The 24,633-nt window shown below is 45.9% G+C and overlaps 1 protein-coding gene across 2 annotated transcripts in view; it reads right to left on the bottom strand.

Moving 5' to 3' along the window:
* Positions 1–24,633, bottom strand: part of plcl1 (phospholipase C like 1) — a 56,283-nt gene that overhangs the window by 8,991 nt on the left and 22,659 nt on the right. For both annotated transcript variants that reach the window (XM_069532595.1, XM_069532596.1), the window contains exons 2-8: positions 10,349–10,423; positions 9,985–10,272; positions 9,591–9,878; positions 8,794–9,185; positions 7,271–8,378; positions 6,487–6,663; positions 968–1,330 (exon numbers count right to left, since the gene is read on the bottom strand). In XM_069532595.1, the coding sequence (XP_069388696.1) occupies positions 968–1,330; positions 6,487–6,663; positions 7,271–8,378; positions 8,794–9,185; positions 9,591–9,878; positions 9,985–10,272; positions 10,349–10,423 (2,691 nt within the window). The remainder of the gene's footprint in view (positions 1–967; positions 1,331–6,486; positions 6,664–7,270; positions 8,379–8,793; positions 9,186–9,590; positions 9,879–9,984; positions 10,273–10,348; positions 10,424–24,633) is intronic.

The raw sequence follows: 24,633 nt of genomic DNA, 5'->3' as shown, positions 1-24,633 counted from the left end.
TTCTAATCACCTGCTCATACATGTTTGTATCATTAGGCTGGTGGGTGCTGTGTGACCGGGGTCTATTTTCTGCTGGTATTTATAGATGCTTTATAATCCTCCTCCACTCTTTATACTGACTCCTCTTTTGTCACTGCTCCTCCTCCTCCTCCTCCTCCTCCTCCCTCCATGTTCCTCATCCTCCACAGAAGACTCAAGCAGAGTCTGATTTCAGCGCCGTCATGAAAGCGGCTCCGATTCACCCGAGTCAAAACTGGACATCGTACCAGCGCAGCCTAAAAATACAGCAGCTTAGAAAACACCTGATCCCGAAAGTGTTATTGGTTTTTTTGCAAAATCTTAAAGGGTCAGTTCATCAAAAAATAACACGGTCTCACTCGTCTCCGGGGGAATTTTAGCTGGTTTTGAGATTTCTGTGGAAAATAAATAAACCCTCTTGATCATCTCTTTCCAGGAACGATGTCCCGGTTACTTTGGATAATCCAAAATCCTCACAGTAAACACTTTTCAATTCTTTCAAATCAAATCTATAAATATTTATATTTCCCAAATGAGAAGTGTTAAGAAGGAGGTCTGTGGATTATCCAGTGCAGCCGACACAGTGGGAGGCTGCGTGAGGAGAACAGGGATTCATTTGTGTGGATTTGACTGTTTGTGTAGATTTACAGACAATATGATGGAATTAATACTCATAGACATAATATAATAATATATTAACTAAAGCTGCTGGTTAAATGAGATGTGTGTGTGTGTGTGTGGGGGGGGGGGGGGGGGGGGGGGTAATACAATACTATCCTTGGAATTTACAAGAAAAAGAAGAAGTTGTGGTTAAAAAAGGAAAATTCTTGCAGTTTGGATAAAAGTCCAACATGTATTTCATGACTGGACGAGACTCGGAGCCCAACTGCTCTCGTCTGACTGACTGAATTCGTCTCTAGGGGCGATGGACGATATTTTCCCGCCTCACCTGAGCATCCTCCCGCAGGACCGCCGCCTCCCTGAGGGTGGGGCCGGCCGTTTTGAAAGTCTCGTCCACCACCTTGATGCCCGTGTGCCTCAGCGTGACGTACTCCCTCCCCCGTCGGCCCACCCTCCTCACCGACAGACCCCGTCTCTGGGCCTTCCCGCCTCCTCGCCGGTTGGTGATCGCCACGTGGACAAACAGGCTGGTGTGGGGTAAGGGGTCGCCCACCAGTCCCAGCAGGGGCACGTTGCGGTAGCCGGGCTGAAGGCACTCGAAGGCTACGCTGTACTGGCCGATGAAATCGTCTCCGATGTAGTCGTCGTCTAAAACCACAAAGCGCAGCAAGGCCAGCTCCGGCATGTTTACCTGGAAAAGACAAGTGGAGTTGAAAAGCTCTGCGGTGAACCAGGACAAAATAAAACCACGGACAATGAGAGTGGGACGATGGAAGGACGGACAACCTGAAAACGTAAAGCCTCTTGTCTTCATTCATTATCTCTCATGAAGTGAATTCTCTAGAAGAACAAACTCTCTATTTGATGATCCGAGCTTTTAAAGGTTTGAGGTTTCGTCACCTGAACTGTCGCTCTGTTTCATATTCATCTGCTCGTGATTCATTGAGTCGACTCCAATTAGGAGGAAAAGACGCACTTCATTAAAAAGATGATCAATTACTCACAATATTCACCCGAGACGTTCAAACATCACTTCCTGTTACAAAAGTCTCACTCATGCAGCACTGATGTAAATCACACGACGCAAAAGGCGACATTACATTTCAGATCACACCTTCAGAGCACTTTACCTTCCCCCTCGGCTAATGAGACGATAAACACCTGAGCATGGAAGCACACACACACACACACACACACACACACACACACACACACACACACACACACACACACACACACACACACACAAACACACACACACACACACACGTTGCAGAGTAAGTGTCTCTGCATTTCATTCTGTGCAGACTAACAAATCTAAAAATGAAACATTATCAGCTAATGTCTCTGATTTGTCTTAAAACAGCCTGGTACACACACACACGCACGCACACACACGCACACACATGCACGCACACGCACTGTTCTGTTGTATCTAAAAACGTCTGTTTCATTTAAAAACATCTGTGTTGTGTAAAAGTCTAATGGTATTAACGTTCCCAAGGAAACGAGGGGAGCGCAGCAGCAGAGAAACTCTTTTGTTCCACTCTGTGGTGAAAGATATCAATAAGAGCAGCAGGAACGATTTTCATATTTTTCATGTTCATCAAACTCAGTAGCCGTTTCCCAGACGGCCACAACTTTCCAAGGACGAGTCCCACAAAGATTCAGTCTCAGAGCCGCCAGAAGAACTGAAACTATTAATCATCTCACATCTCGTCAACGTGACACGTTTCTTTATTATGATGAACATTGAGCTCTGTGGTTTATTTAGAATGAATCCCACAAACATCGTCTGCTGCCATAAATAAAAATATCCTCCTCCAATGTTTTCTTAAGCGCTTTTCTCTGGATCAGCTGCGATGTCAGCCTCATCCTTCAACACACACGTGCACATCTGCAGGGACACGCATGTAGGCCACACGTCTGCGTTTTGTGAACATGTCCCAGTTTGAAGTTGATGGATGGAGGCGCAGAGAACATGTCAGGCTGACTGAACGAGGAGCTGGACTGTGCTGTTATAAAAAAACATACGCCCTCTGTGTGTGTGTGTGTGTGTGTGTGTGTGTGTGTGTGTGTGTGTGTGTGTGTGTGTTAGAGTCAGATTAGGTTCAGGTTTAAGTTTCTCGGAGACTGTCCCATTTTAAAGGCTCCTCCAAACGTGTCCTTCCATCCCAGAGAAACACGACGGCTTCAGCAGGTGCGTCCTTCCTCGGTCCAACCTATCCCAGGATGCATTGCACTTTGGAGATTAACAGTTTTTCAAAGAGGTGATGGCGCCAGCGAGCAGCGAGACGCCCAATGCTTGAGTGGCTGGCTTCAACTCGACCGAACAGCTCATGGTTAAAAAAACGTTCTCGTCGTGTCCAACTGCTCTGTTGCTATAGCGACAGCAGTATGGGCTGTTGACGCCAACCATGGAAATCCTTCGCAGTCTACACGGCCCACGAATTGGGATATTGTGTGTGTGTGTGTGTGTGTGTGAGTGAGTGTGTGTGTGTGTGTGTGTGTGTGTGTGTGTGTGTCCACTCCCACAAGCTTTGAGTGAGGGCCGAGTGGTGGAGAGAAAAGCTGAAGTTTCATGCACGGGCAAGTTAGACAGACAGCTCCAGCAGACTGTGTGTGTGTGTGTCTGTCTGTCTGTGTGTGTGTGTATATGTGTGTGTGTGTGTGTGTGCGTGCATGTGTGTGTCCTCTTTCCTCTCTTCCTCAGTTTTTCCTCCAAACACCCTGTGGCAGAGCAGAGCAGCTCTGTGACAGTTAATTCAATCACTTTCAAAACCAGAACGTTCTGGTGAAGAGACAAAGAGGCAGAAGGACAAGAACTCGGCGTCTTTTCTTAGATCCTACATCTGGAATTGTTCGATTTCAGGTCAAGTCACGGTTCATCACGTCGGACGATTCTGTGCTGGCGACAGATCGACTCTTATTTTATTTCTCTTCTGCAGCAAATTAGAAAAACGAAGCACCGACAGAAATCTCTTCAATGAAACGAAATGAATATTACTTAATGCAAACTGGAAGAAAAAGAAAAACAAGACCCAACTTCCAAAAACCACAGCTGAAGGAATTTTTAAAACTTTGCTGCAACAGAAGCAGAGATATCCTCGGAGATATATTCTCCTGCATTACCCATAATGCAAATTATGAGACATCAGTTAGGTCTTATGGTGCGTTCATGTGGTGTCGCAATAATCAGAGATATTAGTTCCCGAACGAGTAAAATTCACCTGAAGTCGAACCAACTCAGAAAGTCGACGAAAGAGGAGGTTCAGCGGTTTAGTTTCAATAAGGAGGAGTCAGAGTGTTTTTTAAATACAACACATCCGACTTCACAGCACATGAACGCACTGATGTCGGAACAACGACCTCACGACTCGGTCACTGGGAGCGTGAGAGGAGCACGTGAACGCACAGAGAGATTCAGCTGAGTTGCGTCAGCAGCAGATAATGTGCAGCAGAGAGGAGGAGCAGCTGCAGACGTCTAGTCTTCAGACCCAGTGACGCTCTGACTTCACACGGCTCCCCTTCTTTACTTTACATGTTACAGCACAATCTATAATACCTGCACATACAGAATCCTCAGAGCTCCTCCTGAATGAGCTTTAAATAAACCCACACAACAGAGGAAAGAGCCGGTTCATCCGTCATGATCTCAAACGATTACACCGCAAAATACTGACACACCCAAGTTACTGTAAACACACCGAGAGGGTGTTTTATGAGCGCAGACAGCTGAGACAGCTGTTTTCATCAGGGCTAAGGAGGATAACTACATTGAGACTGAGCTGAGTGTGTGTGTGTGTGTGTGTGTGTGTGTGTGTGTGTGTGTGTGTGTGTGTGTGTGTCAGAGCCTGGAGGACAAATGATGAAGACGTATGAGCACACGCCTCAACAGGCTGATACTTCACCACACAGCATGACCTCCACTGATTATCCAGCCGCTGTGTTAGCACGTCTGTCTGTGTGTTTCTGAGTGTGTGTCTTCTCCAATGTCGTCTTTTCTATCGTGTGTGTGTGTGTGTGTGTGTGTCCACGGCCGTCCAGATCCACACTCGACCCTGTGGTTAGAATCCACGAGGTTAGAGGTGCTGCTCTCTGAAGCTCGGCTGCGTTTTTATGAATCATGTATGTGCAGATGTTGAAATCCAGAAAATGTCGTGGTAGAGTTCATCTTCCACATGTGACGAAGGAGATTGTCCAGGTCAGCCTGCACATCGTTTCTTATTTTTACTGAGAACGGGATTTTTAATTCCGCAGCTGGTCGTCACCTCCATTTACTTTAGCGCTACATGGGAACACGGCTCCCTGATGTAAACGGGTTCATTGTGCGTTACTGCCAGTTGAAGCTCTGCCGCCGCTCCTGGGCTGAACCACAATAAAGGAAGGAGTGGTCGTGTGTGAGATTAAGTAGGAAAGATAATCCTGCAGTGCACGTGCAATCAACAACTTGCAAATGTTGACACTTTTCTTGCATTTGAGGACTAAGATGTCGCTTGTTTCCTATCGGCTGTGTTTTGACGTTTTCTGCAGGGTACAGGATGTTTGTTCTGTCAGTTCACAGATGATGGATGAGGTGCAGCCGCAGACATCATCGCTCTCCACACGTTAACTATTTCTTCAGCAGCTCGCTGAGCAGCGGAGAGGGAAAACCATTCAGAGGAGAGATGTGCCGACCGACTTCCTGTCACGACCACGATCTTTGTGTGTCAGGGAACCTTTCGCACTAATCAGTTACCCGTCGGTATCTGTAGGATTATTCATTCACAATCAAAAGATCGGTTTTATTTTTAAAACTGTGAGTCAGTTGTAAGTAAGGACTCATCTGTATTTTCAGCTTCTAATATCCGTGTAAGCATTTAAAGATGTGTCTGCACATTCACAGATTTGTTTCCACACCTGCAAATGAAATTGATTGTTTTGCACATTTACAAATCCAATTATACAGCGATTGAGATACAAGTACACAACTCTCCAAACACACACACACACACACACACACACACACACACACAGATGTGATGTGATGTGACCACAGAGACACATCAGTTGTGACAGCTTGTCGTTACGGCTCAGCCACACTGATACAGGACTCTGTCAGAGACGGCTAAAGGAAAAAATAAATAAATACGCCACACTTCAGTCATTAAATCTCATCTCATGTAATAAATCCACTGCATCTGTGATCTATTCATGAGAGCGACTCATTTCTGTCTGCGTCTCCTTCAGTTAAACGCTCTGAGCTCCATCGTCCTGCAGACGCACAAACTGAGGCCTCAACAAAATCAGCTCTTTGATGCTGTTGACATCGTCCTCTTTCTTTTTCAAACCTCCACATTCGAAAAAACTTCAGAGGCTGCGCAGCAACATTCAAGTTGCTTTTTATTTCAGTGAAATGATCAGAAATATCAGAGACGACTTCAGACGTCTCAGGGAAAGTTTTGTGTTAATAAGAAAAACAAACCAAATCAAATAATTTAAATTAAAAACTGATTTTAAAATTATATTTCCTGCCTGTAAACAGGATTATAAGCAGGAGCCGTCATGCACTTATGTAAATGGATTAAGTAGGTTATTGCTTTTCTCAGAGTTTATTGCACGAGCATATGAACAAAACCCAAATATAGCAAAGTGACTGAAACCTTTTAAACACTTGACCTATTTTTAGATATTTTATTTTGTGCGCAGTGTGAATTGTAGGATTTTGGTGTCAGAGAAGTTTTCATGTGTCCAAAATAAAATCCAACCTGTGATGGAGGATTTCTTTCTATTGATTCTACTGACGGTAGTATCACTATAATAAAAAAAGATGATCAGAAGATGGAGTGGAGCAGTGAAGTGTCTCACCTGGAACTCAAAGGTCTCATCAAACAGCGGGTCGTCCTGGTTCTGAGCAGCCGTGCGTGTCCGCTGCTCGGCGCAGTCGGCCGGGACGCCGTGCAGCTCCAGAACCACGTACGGGTCGATGACCTCTCCCTTCGCCCCCGACCCCTGAGGCTTGGGCAGGTTATGGGCACTGATGACCTGCAGAGTGAGACGCAACAGCACCGATGACAATTCACATATTTGGGTGGAAAAAATAAATAAAAGTTGTTTTTGATAGCTTTAATCATTCGTCCTGTTCACACTGGAGGTGAAGACATAAATAATAATACGTCACCGCCTCCACCAACCAGTGCAGTTTCAGCCTCAAATGAACTTTTCAGCTAAATTTTAGAATTTCAATTATTTTTACTGCCTCGAAAATGTGATATATCAAAAATAAATTATAGCGATGCATCAGTGTGGAAGCAGAATTTAATGACTCGACAGCAGCGGTTCTTAAAATATGGGTCCGCTGAACCCCGGGGGGTCCGTGACACTCTGCGAGGGGGAACACACAACTAAAATCTTTCCAAGACATTTCTCTTGTTCTCTCAGACAAAAAACAGGCTGTGTCACATTATTCCGAGCGACAAACATGACGGTGTCCTCAGAATATGTCTCGAGTCTTAGCGGAGAAAAGCATCGAGAAGGTTTGCTTTATAAACATCCAGGTCATCTGGACCAGAGTCGTGAGATGATCAATGATCGTTAAATAATAATTAACTTTATTAATCAACTTGAAATGAGAATCTCAGCAGATGTGCACCTTGATGCGAAGCGTCTGAGGAGGAACCCCTGGAACACATCCCTGTGTGTGGGCACTGAAGTACGACACCTCGTCCCTCATCACAGTCGGTCGGAGGACGTAACCACACCCTCCGTTCTGAGAGAATCGACCTCGGTGAAGGTCCAGCATGGCGCCGGGGGTCTGCTGGTTCAAGGCCACGAGCTGGACCCCTCCCTTCCAGTACCCTTGTGGGTTGGGGTTACTGGAGTCCAGACGCACTGAGCTGGGCCTCACCCTGGTTAAAGTGCGCTTTGTGAACATGACCAGGTCCTCCGGGCTCTCGCTGGTCAGCCGCCCGGCCTCTCCCTCCCCCAGGGAGCACAGGGTCCAACAAGGCGGCTCAGGGGCCAGCGGCGTGCTGGGGGAGGAGGGGCTGCTGGTCGGTGACTGCTGCTGGCTCGCTCTCTGGGCGTAGAAGCTGCGGCTACCGGTCCGAGCGATGGCCACCAGGTCTGACAGCTCTTTGTTGAGACGCAACTTTCTGGGTTGAGAGGGTGGAGGCACCACTAAGACCACGCCCAGTTCCTCCTCACCGGGGATGGTCATTCGCCGTCCTGCCAAAGGCCCTCCTCCTCCTATCTCCTCATCCTCCTCAGACACCTCGCCGTCTGACCCTTGCTGCTCCGGCGGCAGCTTCTTCCCCACGAGCAGGATGCGTCCCTTCAGCTGCTCGGGGGAGGGCAGGGTCGTAGCCCGGCCTCCCAGGCTGACGGGCAGGGGCTCTGGCTTGTAGAGACGGGAGCCGAACACTTTCTTCAGGTGCTGCGCCATTGTGCGCTGCTGTGCCGGAGAGCAGCGCTGGCACAGGTACACCAGCAGCGGGTACTGAGAGGTCAGGAAGGCGTACTTGTTCACCACCTCCAGAGCAGAGCGGATGGTCACAGGAGCGTGGTGGTGATGGTGGTGGTGGTGATGGTGGCGGGGGACCTCTGGACCGTAGTCGACCCCCAGGAGGGGCTCCCCTTCTGGGCCGTCAGTCACCCCCAGCTCCAGGCATCGACAACCACACTGCAGGGACTTAATCAGGCCTCCGAGGTCGGCTCTGCCGTGGACCTGGTCGTCCAGCAGGTACGAGCGGTACGAGGTGCTGAGGAAAATAAAACCAACACAATTAACGTCCTGCTTTTTAAAATCTAATAGTATTATTGATATTTAGTGACAAATATTTTACTTAATATCAGCTAAATTGTAAATTAAATTAAAGAAACACCTCAACCCTGTTCTGGGACACAGCTTCTTTGAAAGAAGAGACCAAACAACAACATAAAAATGACCTATAATAATAAAATGTGTCTGATATTAAATTGTATATTTGTGTTTATTTTGGAGGCTCAGAGAGTCAACAGAAGCTTCTGGTGGATGATGCACATGGTGACTGAAAACAGGAGCCGCTGAGTGAATTAATTCAGAGACAGACGTCTGTGTACTGATCTTTCTTCAGGCTGAAAACAACACGGAGCAGTCGTGTGGATGTTGATGTTAGATTCCAGACCCGGACTCACCTGACGTAGTAGTGGGACAGAGGCAGGTTCATGTCCTGACAGACCCCCAGGTGCTCCGGGTCCAGCAGCTGACACTCGGGCGACTGCAGGTAGCGAGCGAATCCGTCCAGACCCAGCAGCCCCCTCTCCCTGCCCTGCGCCGACGGCTCGTGGCGCCTCAGCAGCTCCCAGCAGCCCTCGGTCGTCGCCAGGGACAAACCCTGCTCCGTCTCCAGGAAGAGACGGAGGTCCTGAGGGTCCAGACACTCCCGGTCCTTGGACAGCTGCACCAGTAAGAAGTAGACGTCGGGCCGGGTGCAGAGCTCGCAGAAGGCCTCCTCGAACTCCTCTCGTGTCACATGGGACGTCAGCTTCTCTTTGCTGCGCTGGATCTCCTTGAAACGCTGACGCACCTGAGAGAAGGAGCAGGAGAGGGAGGAGAGGGAGGAGAGGGAGGAGAGGGAGGAGAGGGAGGACAGGTCGGAGGAACGGAAGACGGTTTATTGAGCGAGAGATTAAGTGAACTAATTAGTCGTTCGTTCAAAGCAGCCGACTAATTTGATTAAACTTCAGTTATCTTGCTTCCATGAGGATATTAAAGTGACCCACATTAAACAACACATATCTCTCTCTCTCTCTCTCTCTCTTCTTCTCTCTGTTCTTTTATCTGCGCTCATCCGGGACGGGTTCTGATAGACGACCTCATTCTGGATCCAGCCCCATCGTTGGTATAATTGCTCTAAAAGCCACACCCTCTGCTCTGATCGTCGTCAGGCCACGTTACATTTTGTGTAATAACATTTTAAATCCCTGCTCACCTTCGCTTCCTTGATGCCGGGACACAGTTTGCAGATGGTGGCGACCGCGACGTCCTCCGACACGATGCCGTAGCCGTCCTCGTCCACCTGGGCGAACTCCGCCGCCAGCCACTCGCTCCTCATCTTGCTCCCCAGGCTTCCATCAACCGCCACACCCCCTCCTTCACCCAGCCCTCCTCCACCACCTCCCCCAGCCCCACCGATCACAGACGGGTGGGCCAACAGGTAGCGGAGGCCCGTCACCCAGATGTTGGCCACATCAGCAGACAGTGCGACCAGGTCCAGAGACTGCAGGGAGGAACAGATCTTAACCGTCACTTGAATATTTCGTCGTATTTGCTGATTATTGAAGAAGGAACTTCACGACAAGCATCTCCTCTTCGTCCTTCCTCACCTGGTAGTCGTCTCCATGGATGATGGAGAAGGCTGCCTCCTCAGCCAGCTGCTCAGACAGGGGGCCGTTGTGGAGGAAGGTCTCGGTGCTCTTCCCGATGCGGACCTCCCGGACGCTGCAGACGTCCAGCCGAGCCCGCTCGCCGTCCTTCTTCGACGGCTCCCAGCGCAGGCAGCTCAGGTCCGGGTCCAGGGTGTAGAAACGACAGTAGACCCTGGAGTTGGGCCGGATCTTCTTCAGTTCACAGCCGCCCTGCATGAACGCCAGGCAGTCCGCCGCGCTGCTCACCTGGGACGGAAAACAGGTTTTACTATTTGAGTTCAATATAGTTTTGTTTTTACGTTCGTTTCCTGTTCTAATCTACCTTCTTCTCAGACGGCATGCTGCTGAAGGACACGGTCTTCTTCCTGCCGCCGCCCATCTTCTGCACTGAAGGATCCTGGGAAAAGACACAGACAAGGTCAAGACTAGAAGAAGTGTTTCTACATTTGAGGTTTGAGATTTTAACCATAAACTATTTTCAATAAAAATAAATAAATAAAAAGAAAATTTAAATATATACAACTTGAATTGAGACACTCATATATTTATTGAAGTAAAATATTTATTTAAATCTGTTCATCAGTCAACTGATGGATGTAATGTCACATTCTTCTTGTTCATGGTCCTGACATTTTTGGGTTCTTGGTGTTTTCACTGTTTCTCCGTCTCTGAATTTGGACAGAATCACTTTCCGATCATCACATCCTTATTTAGCTGTGCTAGTGGTTTCATAAGCAGGCACAGAGACTGTGTGTCGGGTTAGGACAAAGAAATATTTTAACATATATTCCAAAAACCTTTATTTCACTTCAACCTGTGAAGAAAAGTGTGAATTTCGAGCCTTTAATATTGGTTTAATGTTGAGAACAGACTGAGGGAGGAGGTGAGTTCACACAGAAATTATCATTTATCTCTTTATTGATTCATTCTCTGGCAAAAACAAAAGGTGTTCATGTTAAAACATGTGAAACTCATAACTCTAGTGTCATGTGACCCAGAGACTGTACATGTACAAAAGTGAATCCAAATCTTCTTGATTGCCCCCTGGTGGCTGGCTGCAGTACAGGTCATGAACTCTGCCTACTCCATGTTAATGCAAGGGACATAAACCAAACTACAACGTCATTTCAGGTTTTATCACACTGATGTTTGCTCCATGTTTGCTAAGTTATTTGACGATATAAAAACAAAGTGAAACGTCATGATTGGCGGCCAGACTGATCATCATGACCAAATGACGTCGCCCGTATCCAAGATAATTTGGCTCAACGTTTCAATACGATTGTGACATAAAGAGTTTTGGTCAAAAGTAAAGAATAATGAATAAATCACAGAATCAGAGTCTGTGGGACCCAAACGACGAGGAGGTTAAATAAGAAAATATTAACTCTCTAATTTCAGTGCCCACATGTAAAGAGGAAGCAGAGCTGTGCGTGTGGGTGATGCTGTGTTTACTGTTGTTTTTTTTTATATCGCCTCTTTATCTCTCACGATCAAGGCCATTTCACCCTGAGAGCGTTTCACACACACCTCACTGCCTCCGGTGTCGAGTCAGTGAATACATGAGCAAAACCAAAAGCTGCAGCTGATGGTCGGAGCTCAGCTCTCTGCTCTCAGCGCCAACATGTAATTATCATTTCAGCTCCGACCACCGCGGCTCATTACCGAGCGGTGGAGAGCCGCTATCAGGGTCTCTATCAGCGCCGATGAAAAACTAGGTTAACATTGACATTTGCTCAGCACGATGAGATGAAGCTGCAGAGTCAGAGGCAGGAAACACAGACCTCAGGGGATAAACATGTACATGTAAGACGAGAGAACCCGGGGGAACACATCAGAACCCAACGGGCTCGGTCGGGATCCGCACTCGAATGCAGAGGAGGAAAATCCATTGTGTTTGCTGATGTTTGAAGCTTTTACAGAAAGATGGGATGAAACAAGGAGCGTGTAAAGCTCCAACATTTCATCCGACATGACCCTGGAGGGCAGCCTGAACCCAGTGGATCCATTTCCCTGCCCGAGCGACGGTCAACACTGTGGTTGTGTCCTGACAACCGTTCTTCTGTTGTTCATGTGGTTTTCATGTGCGGGTTAAATGTAAACAGTGATTGGTGGTTTAATGAGCCGCGGCTGCCGGCAGGCTCCCAGGAGATCTGTGAGAAAACCTCCCGTCGCTCACAGCTGATCTATTGTCCACGAAATGAATTAACAAGGCTCGCTCCTGTCAGAGGCTCCAATCTGACATGTTTGGTTCCTGCACGCTGACAACACACACACACACACACACACACACACACACACACACACACACTGTTTAACGCCTCGCTGAAATGTAATTAAATCTACATGTTAACTGTGGCACTTCCTGTGCACCTGAATGCAGGTGCTTTCTAAACTCCAGGGAAACAAAGCGAACATTATTTCCACTGGAACACACAAACACACACACACACACACACACACACACACACACACACACACACACACACACACACACACACTGGTAACGTGTGATTGTGAGGCAGCTAAATGTTGTCATAGGCTCCAGTAAACATGCAGGGTGGATTTGAGGCCCTGCAGACCTCGGCTCTGCTTCCTGATGCTGCAGGTGAGGACTTATGGAGGGACGGGGGGGGGGGGGCTGAGACAACCTGTGACCCTCTGCGGGTCTGGAGCCACAGGTTTGATTCTGTAAACTACCAGTTTGAGGTGAGAAAGACGGCAAAGCTTTAAAATTACAAATTCAATAACAATATCAAGTCATTTTAAAAATGCAGCAAGAACAACAATGGCCCCATCGACAGGAGAACGTTATTTATCCGCCTTCTTCAACCTTGGATTTTTTAAACGGCTTCAAACTGCAGACGTCCACTTATTAGCTGCTCGAGAACAAAATCAGGATCGTCCACTTTTTGCACAAAACAAAAAGTCCTTAAAATACCCGAGAGAGAAGAAAAGTAATTTGGAACATTAACAATTCCGTTGTTAAGCTGTCAGTCACAAAAGCTCACAAGTAAAAACGTAAAAATCGAACTACATTTCGTGGTTTTGTTGTTTTTATGCAGCTTATAAAAACTAAACAGGGGAAATGAACCAAAGCATTACCAGTTTTATTGTATAGAATAAAAGAAACATAATTAGAAACACATATTTTGGGATAAAAAGACAGTTTTGCTGCACAAACATTTTATACATGTTATTTACTTCTAACACAACCATCAGCTGCTCTGCCGTTCTTCTTCTTCACTGTCTAAATGTAGAGACGTTTTCTGAGTTGTTGCTCAATGACCTCGTTACGTCTGACACGTTAAAGACGTGTTTTCTCTCCCAGACTCTCGATATATAAATAATATAATAAATATATGTTGCAAAGTTTATCGTTTACACTTTATTTTTTAGCTGTCTTCGTCTTCTACGTGTACGTATGCTGAGATATTTGTATTCATCACTCGGACATTCAGGGAGCTGCAGGAAAAGTTCCAGAGCGACTGACTCACATATTTTTGTTCTCACAAACACAACATTTTTTACATGTGATGGAGTATTTTTTTTTAAAATCTTATTTAAGTAAACAGTCTGAATATTTCTCAGAAAACTATTCTTTGAATTTTTTTGGGGAGAAAATGGCAGAAAGGAAAAACAATGGACAGAACAAACAGGACGATGATCACCTCAGAGGATGAGGAGGGAGGGAGAGAGTAACAGAGAGAGAGAGAGAGAGAGAGAGAGAGGAAAATCGTCCCATTCACTACACAAACATGTATTGATTTCCTATTCCAACGCCTCCGAGTGCACGGACACACACACAGCGAGGCGGAGAGGTCAGAGTCGCCAATAAAGGCCGTTTGCTTGTTTCTGTCCCACAAAATGTCTGTTTTATTAAGTTGGTCAGCGAGGAGGCGCCGGTCAGACGAGCTTAGAGAAAGCAGGTCAGCCGGTATTTAGGTGGACGCAGGCGGGGAGGGGGCGGAGGCAACCGTGCACTCATGTGTCCCTGGCTCAGCCACGGATGCCGTGAGGCGGCGTGGTCATTTGGGATGATGTTGTCGCCGCTGCCCCAGTGAAATCTCAGCGAGGACCTACAGTGCCGTCCAGGAAACTGCAGACACATTCTCTTAAAGCTTTTAATGCAGCGATCACAGGGCATCTATTAGTTATAATCCACGGCCTGCATTAAGCTGCCCCCCCCCCCCCAACCTCTCTCTCTGGTTTGTTTTACTTCTATGCTCTTTAGCTGCAGATTTGATCATTCTCTCCATCACTGAGTCGCTGCCAGAGAAAGGGAGAGAGCGAAAAAAAAAAAATCCCAGCGCAGATGGAGAGATGGTGAAATGGGACCAAAAGCTGCAGGGAAAAGAGAAGAGACGCAAGAAAGGTCAGACGGGCAAATTTAGAGAGTGGGTCGCAAAATGAAAGGATGGCCTTAAGTGGAGACGGATGAACAAACAAAAAAAAGAAAAACCTAACCATTGAAATAGAAGTGAAGCAAAACGAATGAAAGAGCCGAGGAGAGACCGGAGATGAAAAGACGAGCGAGATGCAACAAGTGGCGACGCAGGAGGAGAGAGAGGAGAGCGGTGGACGTGCAGAACAATAAGTCATTGTAGTGAACAGGCATGGACAGAACGTGAAGTGGTCACAGCAGCTGCCTCTTCGCTCAAACAGCAGAAATGTACTTCACATGCACGACCACATCCAAGGGCTTCATCATTTAACCCTGTGATGCACAGAGGAGAACAAAAACAGCTGGAACCACAGACTGGGAATAAAGACGTCTATCGTCTCAATGCCATTAATTACAGAAGCTCACTGGGAGACGACTTAGGAGAGTTACTGAGATTCTGCAGCTTAGAGAGATAAACGTTTGCCCCCCCCCCTTGATTCCAGTCTTAATGCTAAGCTAAGCTAACTGGTGATAGCTTCATATTAATTAATTCTCCATGTTAGCAGATGGGACCAACAAACAAAAAAATCAAGGTATATGTCATTTAAAGGTGGTTTCTGTCATTTCAGGATTTTTTTTTTGGTTCAGGTTTGACCTCATGGTGGCGCTGCATCACTGACAGAGACAGACAGACAGAGGGTTGAATGTGTCAGTTCATATCATCTCTGTAAAACGTGACCCTCGTTTTACTATGTTCTCCTCTCAGCTCTGCAGAGATGAGCTGCACCACCACGAGCCGCCTCATCCCATCCACCACACAAACACGTATCGATTTCCAGTGTCCCCGCCCCCCTCCCTGCAAGTGACGACACGATGAAGAGTTTCGTTTCATTCATGAATCTGATCATTTCAAACAGAAGCAGGAGAATGAAAGAAGGAAGCTCAGGTGTTAGAGCAGAGTTCAGCTGCCTCACTGCCGGAGAACAGAACGTTTTCCAGGTCACAGTTTCCACTTTGTGAAGCCAGAGGAGCTCGGAGAGAGAGAACAGGATTCAGCTTTCAGCGGGTTAGAGAAACCAAAAGAACGAGACTTTAGTTTGTCCAGAGCTTAACGTCTTCAGAAACTGTGTCAAGCACCGAATGTAAATATGATGATTGACAGCTGAGACTGACTGGTAATTCACGCACTGTTATCAGCGCAGCGCAGATACCGAGTGTCAGCTCTGCGTCAATCTGAGGTCTGAGAAAACACCGATGCATTTAAAGGTCAAATATGGTTAAAAGTGGACTCATGTGAGGGGACAGACAGCCGAGTCTTCGACCGGGACACGGGGAGGGAAACGTAAAACAAAGAGCACTTTCTGTTCAATAAACCTCAGAGGAAAAGGTTTTGTGGTCAGACGTTGGTCGAGCTGAGACGCTAACAAAGCAGCGGTGCAGGTTTGGAGTCTGGTTGGTGGAACACATCTCCAGATCACGCTCCGCAGACCTGAAGCTGCTTGAGCTGCAGCTAATCAACATCGTTCAAGTCAAACCTGCAGGATTTCATCTTTAGGACTTGACAAACACGTATTTTTAAAACTAAAAGAGAAAAGCAGTAGTTAAACCCTGGAGTCATATTTGCGTCTGTGCTGCACCGCGACCTTCAACGGTCGGTGACACACTGGACACGAATCAAATACACTTTACACTCATTGAAGCATTAATGTAAAAATCTATTTACAACTGTGACAAAAAGTCGAACACACACGGGCTCGGCTGAGCACAGAGTTTCCATTCATTGACCAACTTGTTTACACAACATGTTAACCTTCTACGTAATGCTCTCTCTCACACACTCACACACTCACACACACACACTCACACACACACACACACACACACACACACTCAGAGCAACACCTGGCAGTTGCATAAATCCAGTTCCAATCCGATCCCATGATCTGGCTAATGATCCCTCAGCACATTGGCAGTAGATTACCACAATAGATTACTGAGCCGCCGTCTGCATCCACAGTCTTACAGCCGCTAATCCACAGCAAAGGACGGGTCCGCTGTGTGTCGCAGTCAGCACAGAGGCCCAGAACACACACACACACACACACACACACACACACACACACAGATGGCTGCCATTTACACTTCACTTTAATTCTTTAATCATTTTGTTTGAAATCTCCTGATTCTGTCTGTGTGAACTTTTAGGATCCAGATCATTGCAACAGCTGTTGACGCACTTTGGGTTCAGACTCTCGTGGTTGTGGCTCCGCGATGTTTCCACATAAGAGGTCAGACTCACAAGACGTTTGATCTCTTTTTAATGCACGAAATAAAAAAACCTTACATTTCTACCATGAGTGCAGAGTCCATTCTAAACATGCCTGTGTGGGATGAGCGGTTTGTTTGGTCTGTGGAAACACTGGGCTCCTGTTTGTTCAAATATGGAATCAAAACATATTTGCACTTGGTTCAGAATTGATAATTGGACATTTTTGTTACTATTGTTCCAGCTTCAGTTTGAATTAAGACAAAAAATAAAGTGCGACAAAGATTTGTGTAAAGTTCTCTCGAATATAAAACGAGGAAAATCTGAAAATGATCCGTGTAAATAAAGGAGTAAAGGGTGAAATGTGAGGAGCTGTGTTGAGCTGTGTTGAGCTGAGCTGTCAGATGTGATGCATGTACACACACGTTCTCTGGTTTCAGCTTTAACCTGGCTCCTCACAGGATCCTGGATTCTTGTGAGTGTCGAGTGTTAGCGAAGCCTCGGCCTCCTGCCGCGCTGATGATTGTGAAGGAGAGAAGAATTGATGGGGACCTTTCAATCAAAGCCCCTTTGCACCGCAGGCACACACACACACACACACACACACACACACACACACACACACTAACAATGCCACTGATAAAAGGAGGTGCATGTGTGCAAAGGTGAGCTCAATTTAACTCATTTAATGTGATTGGCTGAACTATCGTCTTATATTCTTCTGATGTGAGGAAATTATATATATTTTTCTTTTCCCTCTTCATTTATTCTCTTCTTACTTTACTTTCCGTCACAGGGTTTGGTTGCAAGGTAGTTAAGGTCCGCACATTTTCCTGAATGTCAGAGTGCGTCCATGTGAGGAGGAAGGAGGATAAGGTTCAAAGACAATTGACTTTTCATTCACCAGCTGTTTACCTTGATGGACAAACTCCTAATGCAACGCAGGGTTCAATCAAAGTCAGTGCTTCGTCTCCCCGGTGACTCGGGCACCAACATGTTCGAGCCGCCGTCGGGTCTCAATAAAACGGTGCATGTTATGCAGGGGCCTAGTTTTCCCTCAGATGCAGCCGCCTGTGCTGAAGCACTGGACTGTCTCGGCTGCAGCCGGTAACACACAGCGCCTCCTGCAACACGCTGCACGTAAATTAAACCGCTGTGACACCAGAGGACGAAGCAAACGCACCCAGACGGACACGACAGCAACCTCTCCTTCATGTCTAGACAATTTTTCAGCTTCACCTATTTAACCTCTAAATCTGCCTCTGCCTTTCTCCCTCGTTCCGTCTGTGCTCCCTCTTTTCCATTTCTCTTGATTCCCCCTGAATCGCTCCGCTCATCGTCGCCTCTTGACCCTTTAAACGCTGCCCCCCCCCCTCCTCCTCCACTTCTTTTCTTTATTCCACCTTTCATTCTTGATAACCGTTTCCTCTCTTGTCTGCCTCCTTGCCCTTTTCCATCTCCTCCGTTCCCGTCAATTGTTTTTATCTTTTATCCACACCCTCCTTCTGTCCTCCTCCATCCCTCCATCCGAGCTTTAGTGCTATCAAGGGAGGCCTGGAGGGGTCTTTAGACGGAGGCCAAGAGAGGAACTGATCCAAGGCAATGACACACTTCCAAGTCAAGAGGACGTTTGTTATGTAACAGCTGTAAAGCTTCTCTGGTGGGTCTGTGACTCTGCCGACACATGCACAGATAAAAACACACACAAACAGAGGAGGAGAGAGAGAGAACGAGAGAGACAGAGAGAGAGAGAGGAGGCTTGAATGAGATCAAGAGGGAGAAGCGACAGAAAGAAAAAGAAAGGAGGAGGGGGAGAGAGAACAAAGTGATAAGAGATTAATAAAGGAGAAGAGAGAGAGAGAGAGATGAGGAAAAGACAGGCAGGGATGGAGAGAGAAAGAAGATGAGAGAGGAGAGGATGAGGGACATGGAGGGTGAGGAAAGGGTGGATGATGGAGGGAGAAACGTAAGAGCAGGTAGGTATCTCAAAAACACACACACACACACAATCAGCTTCGTCCACAGAAAAATGGGCAAACAGTTTTTCTCTTCCTGTTCTCACTGTGAAGATAGAGATGAGGAGACGGAGGGGTGGAGGGGTGGAGGAGTTGGAAGAGAAGAGAAGATGTTTAGTAAATGGCTTGATGAATCTTTCAGAGAGGAAGGGTGGGAGTGGGGGATGGAGGACAGGAGCGAGGGGGGAGAGGAGTGACGAAGAGGAGGAGGAAGAAAAAGCTCATTTTGAATAATTGACCATAAAAGCCATTAAACTACAACAGTGAATCTCAGGTGTTTTATATTGACTCATAAGAAATTTCAACATGAGACTCACACATGATGAATGGGGTGTGTGTGTGTGAGTGTGTGTGTGAGTGTGTGTGTGAGTGTGTGTGTGTGTGTGTGTTGTACATGTCAAACAGTGGATCTGTCAGACAAACTCAGACATCAGTTATGTAACCCCCCCCCCCCCCGTCCACAAACCAACACTCTTCAGCTTCAGAAATTATTCAGACTCTTCTCTTTTCTCAGACTTGAATAAAAAAAATATTAAATAATTTGCAAATTGCTCAGATTGCGCTCTAATGTTCAGAGAACATCAAGTTCAAGGAGGCTTCACCACAGACTCTGAGCTTTTTCACTTAGAAGAACTTTTACATTCACAGAGAGACGAGCACCCAGAGACCACGTACCTCTGTGCTGGGTTCTTCCTCGGGTCATAACTAACCTCTTAGTGGTTCTCATGTTTATTATAAAGACCTGACGGATGAAGAGCGACTGAGATGCTCAACGTTCAAACAGGTTTTGGATTAATAACTACAAATATGTTTTCACTTCGTCATTAATAGCGGGAGACTAATTTTATCCAAACAATTCAACTTATAAAAGAAAAATCACAAGGGTCTGAAGGCGCACACACACACAGACACACACACACACACACACAGATACACAGACACACACAGAGACACACACACACACACACATACACACACACACACATGCACTCTGCTGCTCTTATGTTTCCATTTTCAATATGATTTCTGCCGCTGCCATGGCAACCACAGGTGAAGGACACAGGATGGAATAATGAAGGTGTAATCATCTCGATCGTCTTATTTCATCTTGAGCAAGTGTGTGTGTGTGTGTGTGTGTGTGTTACTTTCAATGTGTGTGTGTGTGTGTGTATATACATCCTGCGTCACACCCATTTCCTGTGAGTGCCTGAGCCTGAGAGGATTTCCGCAAAACAAACGTGCATTTGATCTCCACTAATTTGTGCACTTTGATGCCGCGGCAGAAAAAATCTATCAGGGTTCACTTCTCTCTCCTGAAATCTCTCCGTCACGTCTGCTCTCGCTGCAGCTCTACGCTCTCGCGTCACTTGCACGTCGGGACCCAGACATGTGGAATGTCACAGTGTACATACAAGCTCCCGTGTGTGTGTGTGTGTGTGTGTGTGTGTGTTTAATTTAAAACTGCACAGATTAAATATTCTCATGAGCTTTCAGATTAATTTGGGGATATTTGTTCAGGGGGAATTTGTTTGTGACGCAGCATTAAAATTCACCAGAGACTTAACAGAGTAAAGTTCATTCGGACACATTCTGATTGTGCAATAATCATTAATGCTGGAAAATATTGCAGCGGTTCATGAAGACTCTCAAATGTTTAGATGATGAGTCTTATTTTTTTTTTTTACCTAAATGCACATTGGGACGATAAATTCTGACATGAAACGGTTTTTTAAAAAAAACAAAAACAATGATGTAAAATGTCTGCAAATCTGAATGAAAACCCAGAATCATGTGATTTGAAGAGCGGAGCTGCCGTGATCACAGCACCAGGTGTGCAGAGTGAAGTTCACAGAGCACTGACACAAACAGCTCAGGGATTTATGGTCACATGAAGCCAGCGGATAAAAAAAAAAAACACACAAGGTCAAACACCGAACCAGCTGCCCTCGGTGCACAGCCTGCTCCCGCGCTGCTCCGACCCGATCACGTTTTTCAAACCAACACTGGCAAAAACATAAATTGCTTTTCTTGTTTGGATTTTTAAGGATTAAGCCTCAGGTAAGAGCTCAAACATCCAACGAGCCACAAGCGCCGCGTTCCCGCAGAGAGTTTAGAGCGAGACGGTAAAACTAACACGAGACGACAGGACTTCATAACATCTGACACATTAGGAGACATGAGAAGAAAAAGGGAAGCTGCTCCGTATAAACACTGATGAACAGCCACAGATCAAACTGTGCAGGGACGACACAGAGCGTTCTTTCTTTAAACCATTATCACTGAAACATCGGATTTCTAGGAACAAAATGTTGTTGGAGAACCGTTTTCTCCAAATCATCGAAACTATAATCACAGAGCGAGAGGGAAAGCATGTGAGGCTGAGGAGAGGAGTGAGGGAGAGGAAGGAGGGAGGGAGGGAGGGAGGGAGTGACCTTTACTGCTCCTCAGATAGAAGAGGGGGAGAGGAAATGGCCTTGAGATAGACGAAGAGAAACAGGGAGCAGCTGGACTGAAAAAACAAGTAACAACACTGAGACTAACGTCTGAGTGAAAACCACAATGATGTTTTATCATTAGAACATAAATACGACCTGGTTCACACCAGAAGGTTTTCAACTCTCTCATAATGTTGTTAATATTATAATCGTCACAGCGAATCTGATCTGAAAAACTTTTAAACGTGCAATTCTGTTTATTTTCTTTATTTTAGTTTTAAATATTCGGTTGTATTTGTGTTTTCGTTGTATTTATAGTTGAATATAATCACGTTTGTGGCTAAACTTTACATTTCTTACATCATCTTTGGAATCATTGGATATTTTCTTTTACTAATACATTTACAAATTGGCAGATTTGTCGGAGCCAGAATTTCTTCTACTCCCGGATATCGTATCGGCATCTGTCCGTTTGCTTCCTGATCGGTTCTCGTCATTCACACCTCGTCGAATGTAAAGCGTTTCCAATCATAACTGTCAGTAACACTTCCACTTCGTTGTCGTAGCTTCAGTTTCCTCTACTTTGTTCTTTTTTTTTCTTTTTTTTTTTTTACAGCGTTAATGGGAGCGGAGCTAAAAGCTGCAGCTCTGAAGTGTGTTGAAGCGTAAGAGCCTCCGAAGAGCAGGTGAGGTGTCGTTTGAAGTGTGAACGCTGAAAAGCGGTTGACGTTTCAGCCTCTGGAGTCATCGGAGAACACTCTGAACATGTTTTATTTATGGGGACTGCAGATGTGGGGATCTCACTCTCATTCATCTCTGAGCAAACAAAAAGAAACGAAAACTGTTTAAACTTTTAATACGGAGACTGAAGGAAGAAAAACAAATAAGTTGGAATAAAATCAGTTTACATGTAAGCTGATGATATTTTACTTTATTTTCTTCCATGTTTCCACCATATCTGTGTGTAAAATGAATATTTCTGTAATGTTTTGAGCGATTATCACCAAAGACTTTATTTAAAATCATTTTTCAGTTTTCTATCAAGTCACTGTTACAGCTGAACAGTTTTAGACCTGGAACTCCCACTGGATTTTCATTTGAGACTGAAACACCGAGGAGAGTTGAAGTGTGAGTGTGTGTGTGTGTGTGTGTGTGTGAACGGCTGAAGCGTCGGGTTGTTATGTAAGCGGCGAGCGGAGCCAAAATGTCAGCTGATTGTATATTCATAATGATCTATCTGGTCATATCTGCAGCTGTCAACAAAAGCTCCAGCCTTCATTGTGAATCTGAAAAGAATCACACTCCTACGAGCGTTCACACTCCCACACTTCCAACACCTACGAAATGAATAGAATTACAGATTTTAAAATAACATCCAGACCAAACACACTGTTACACAACGACATCACAATAAACCTCTGCTCACTTTGTTTCCAGCGTTGTGATTTGAATCTAACGTGGTTTAGAGAAATAAGTGACGTGATGTATTTCACTGCTTTCCTGTGCAGGCAGGTGCAGTTCGTGGCGTGCAGTCCGTGGTGTGCAGTCCGTGGCGTGCAGTCCGTGGCGTGCACCCGGCCACTGTCGCAGTGATAAACTCCGGGAACATTTAATCCACTTTGGATTAAACCGGACAGGTTGTTTGGGGTCAGGACCTGAACTCAAATCCATCAAAGGCCACGGTCACATTAGTGTTGGAGGAAAGTTTTAACCTGATGCCCGAGAAATATTAACACGTACACAAGCTTCTGTGTCACAATAATCACAACAAGGAGTTTATCACGCCGGGTAAGAAGAGAAGCGGTAGATGGAAGTGATGCCAGCTAACAAGAAGTAAATATAATAAGAAACTTAACATGTGAGTGATGGTTATAATAATATGAAAAAACTTTTTTATCAGGCTGCAGCAGGTGAAGCGTCTCAGAGTGCAGGTCAGTTTTGATTTGTTTTAATTGAGTTATTTAAAATCCTGCATGTTAAATAAAATATGTCACTTTGGAAAAACAACTTAATGAATTGATTCACAACTTGATTGCGCAGGTTTCTTTACCGTTGTGTTTACGTGTCACACAGACACACGACGCTGGGTTGTAAAGGTTTGTTTACAGCTGTTTATCTGAACTCACGGACCTGAGTTGTGTTTCTTCTCTTTTAATTAAAGTAATCACAAATCCGCACATCAACGTATAAAAAAATCACACAAATCAGAAGAGCGGCAGAATCCAAAGAGAGTGAGGCGCTCGGCCTATCGGCCTTAAACCGCTGTGCTCAAGTTAAAGTGTGAGGTCTCAGGGGAAGAGGGAAATTTTAATCAAGTAAAAAGCAAGAACATTCTCCAGGTGAAGGTCATTTATCCAGAGAAAAACAAGTCTTTGAACACAACACAAACATGCCCAGTTAGAACATGAGGCATTCGGGGACACGGCGGTAACTGAGTTTTACAGTTATTTAACGCTGTGATGCTGGGAGGTCTGACGCCGCGTCATCGTTTCCTCTCAGGACCTGAAAGCATGACGGTGCAATTTGTCCACTGGATTATGTTAAAAGGATGCGATGCTAATCAAGCAGATCTGAGTTAATCATCTTTTCAGTTAATCTCCCTGTGCAGATAGAATCCGGAGGGATCCGCACCTCGACCCACCGCAGCATCGGGCAGGTCACAGTGCTGCACGGAGGGATGGAGGGGTGGAGGGGTGGTGGGGGGGGGGTGGGGGGAGGTGGAGGTGATGGAGAAAATGACGGCGGAGAATAGATGGGTGGTAAAACCGAGACAAGAGCCCAGCAGGGGGGGGGGCGATGCTGCCAGCGAGAAACAGATTATGATAAATGTCAGTCTATTATTTCCTGAATAGAATTTAGGACAGCGGAGGGGTGAGGAGGGGGAGACAGAGGGAGGAGAGGAGGTGGGCTCGAGGTTAGTGGAGCGGTGGGTTCTGAAGTGCGACGTGAAACACTGACACACACACAGGGACACACACACACTGGCTGTCGTCCCTGGTCACATCGTGTTGTGTTGTCTCAGCAGGTGGAAGAATTCATGACGACTCGTCTGCTTAATATCAACAGATCATAATTATAAACTACAGCTTGAGGCAGAAAGTAGATCCACATCCACACGAGCACGTCTGTGTGGCGGAGAGGATAAATGTGTTACCTTGAATAAAACTGTGGATTTCACTTCGGATCATGTCAAGTTAACATGTCAACAACATACACAACACACGTTAATGATACATTGTTACATATTATGACTTGAATGGTCGTGTCACCTTAAGACAAGCGCAAATATTTTCAGAAAAAAAAAAATGAGCGTGTGAAACACGTTGGACGTTTGGTGGGAACTAATGTTCACACTATAAAAATACGAGATGCAAAACAGAGATGCAAACACGAGACAAGAGAAGAGGAGCTGTGTGTGGGTGTGGTGTGTGTGTGTGTGTGTGTGTGTGTGTGTGTGTGTGTGTGTGTGTGTGTGTGTGTGTGAGAGAGAGAGAGCTAAGAATAAAC

The sequence above is a fragment of the Paralichthys olivaceus genome, chromosome 10 (genome assembly GCF_024713975.1).
Source record: "Paralichthys olivaceus isolate ysfri-2021 chromosome 10, ASM2471397v2, whole genome shotgun sequence".
NCBI classification, from domain to species: Eukaryota; Metazoa; Chordata; class Actinopteri; order Pleuronectiformes; family Paralichthyidae; genus Paralichthys; species Paralichthys olivaceus.
The sequence above is the reverse complement of the archived record's forward strand: the minus strand, read 5'-3'. Positions and strand labels throughout refer to the sequence as shown.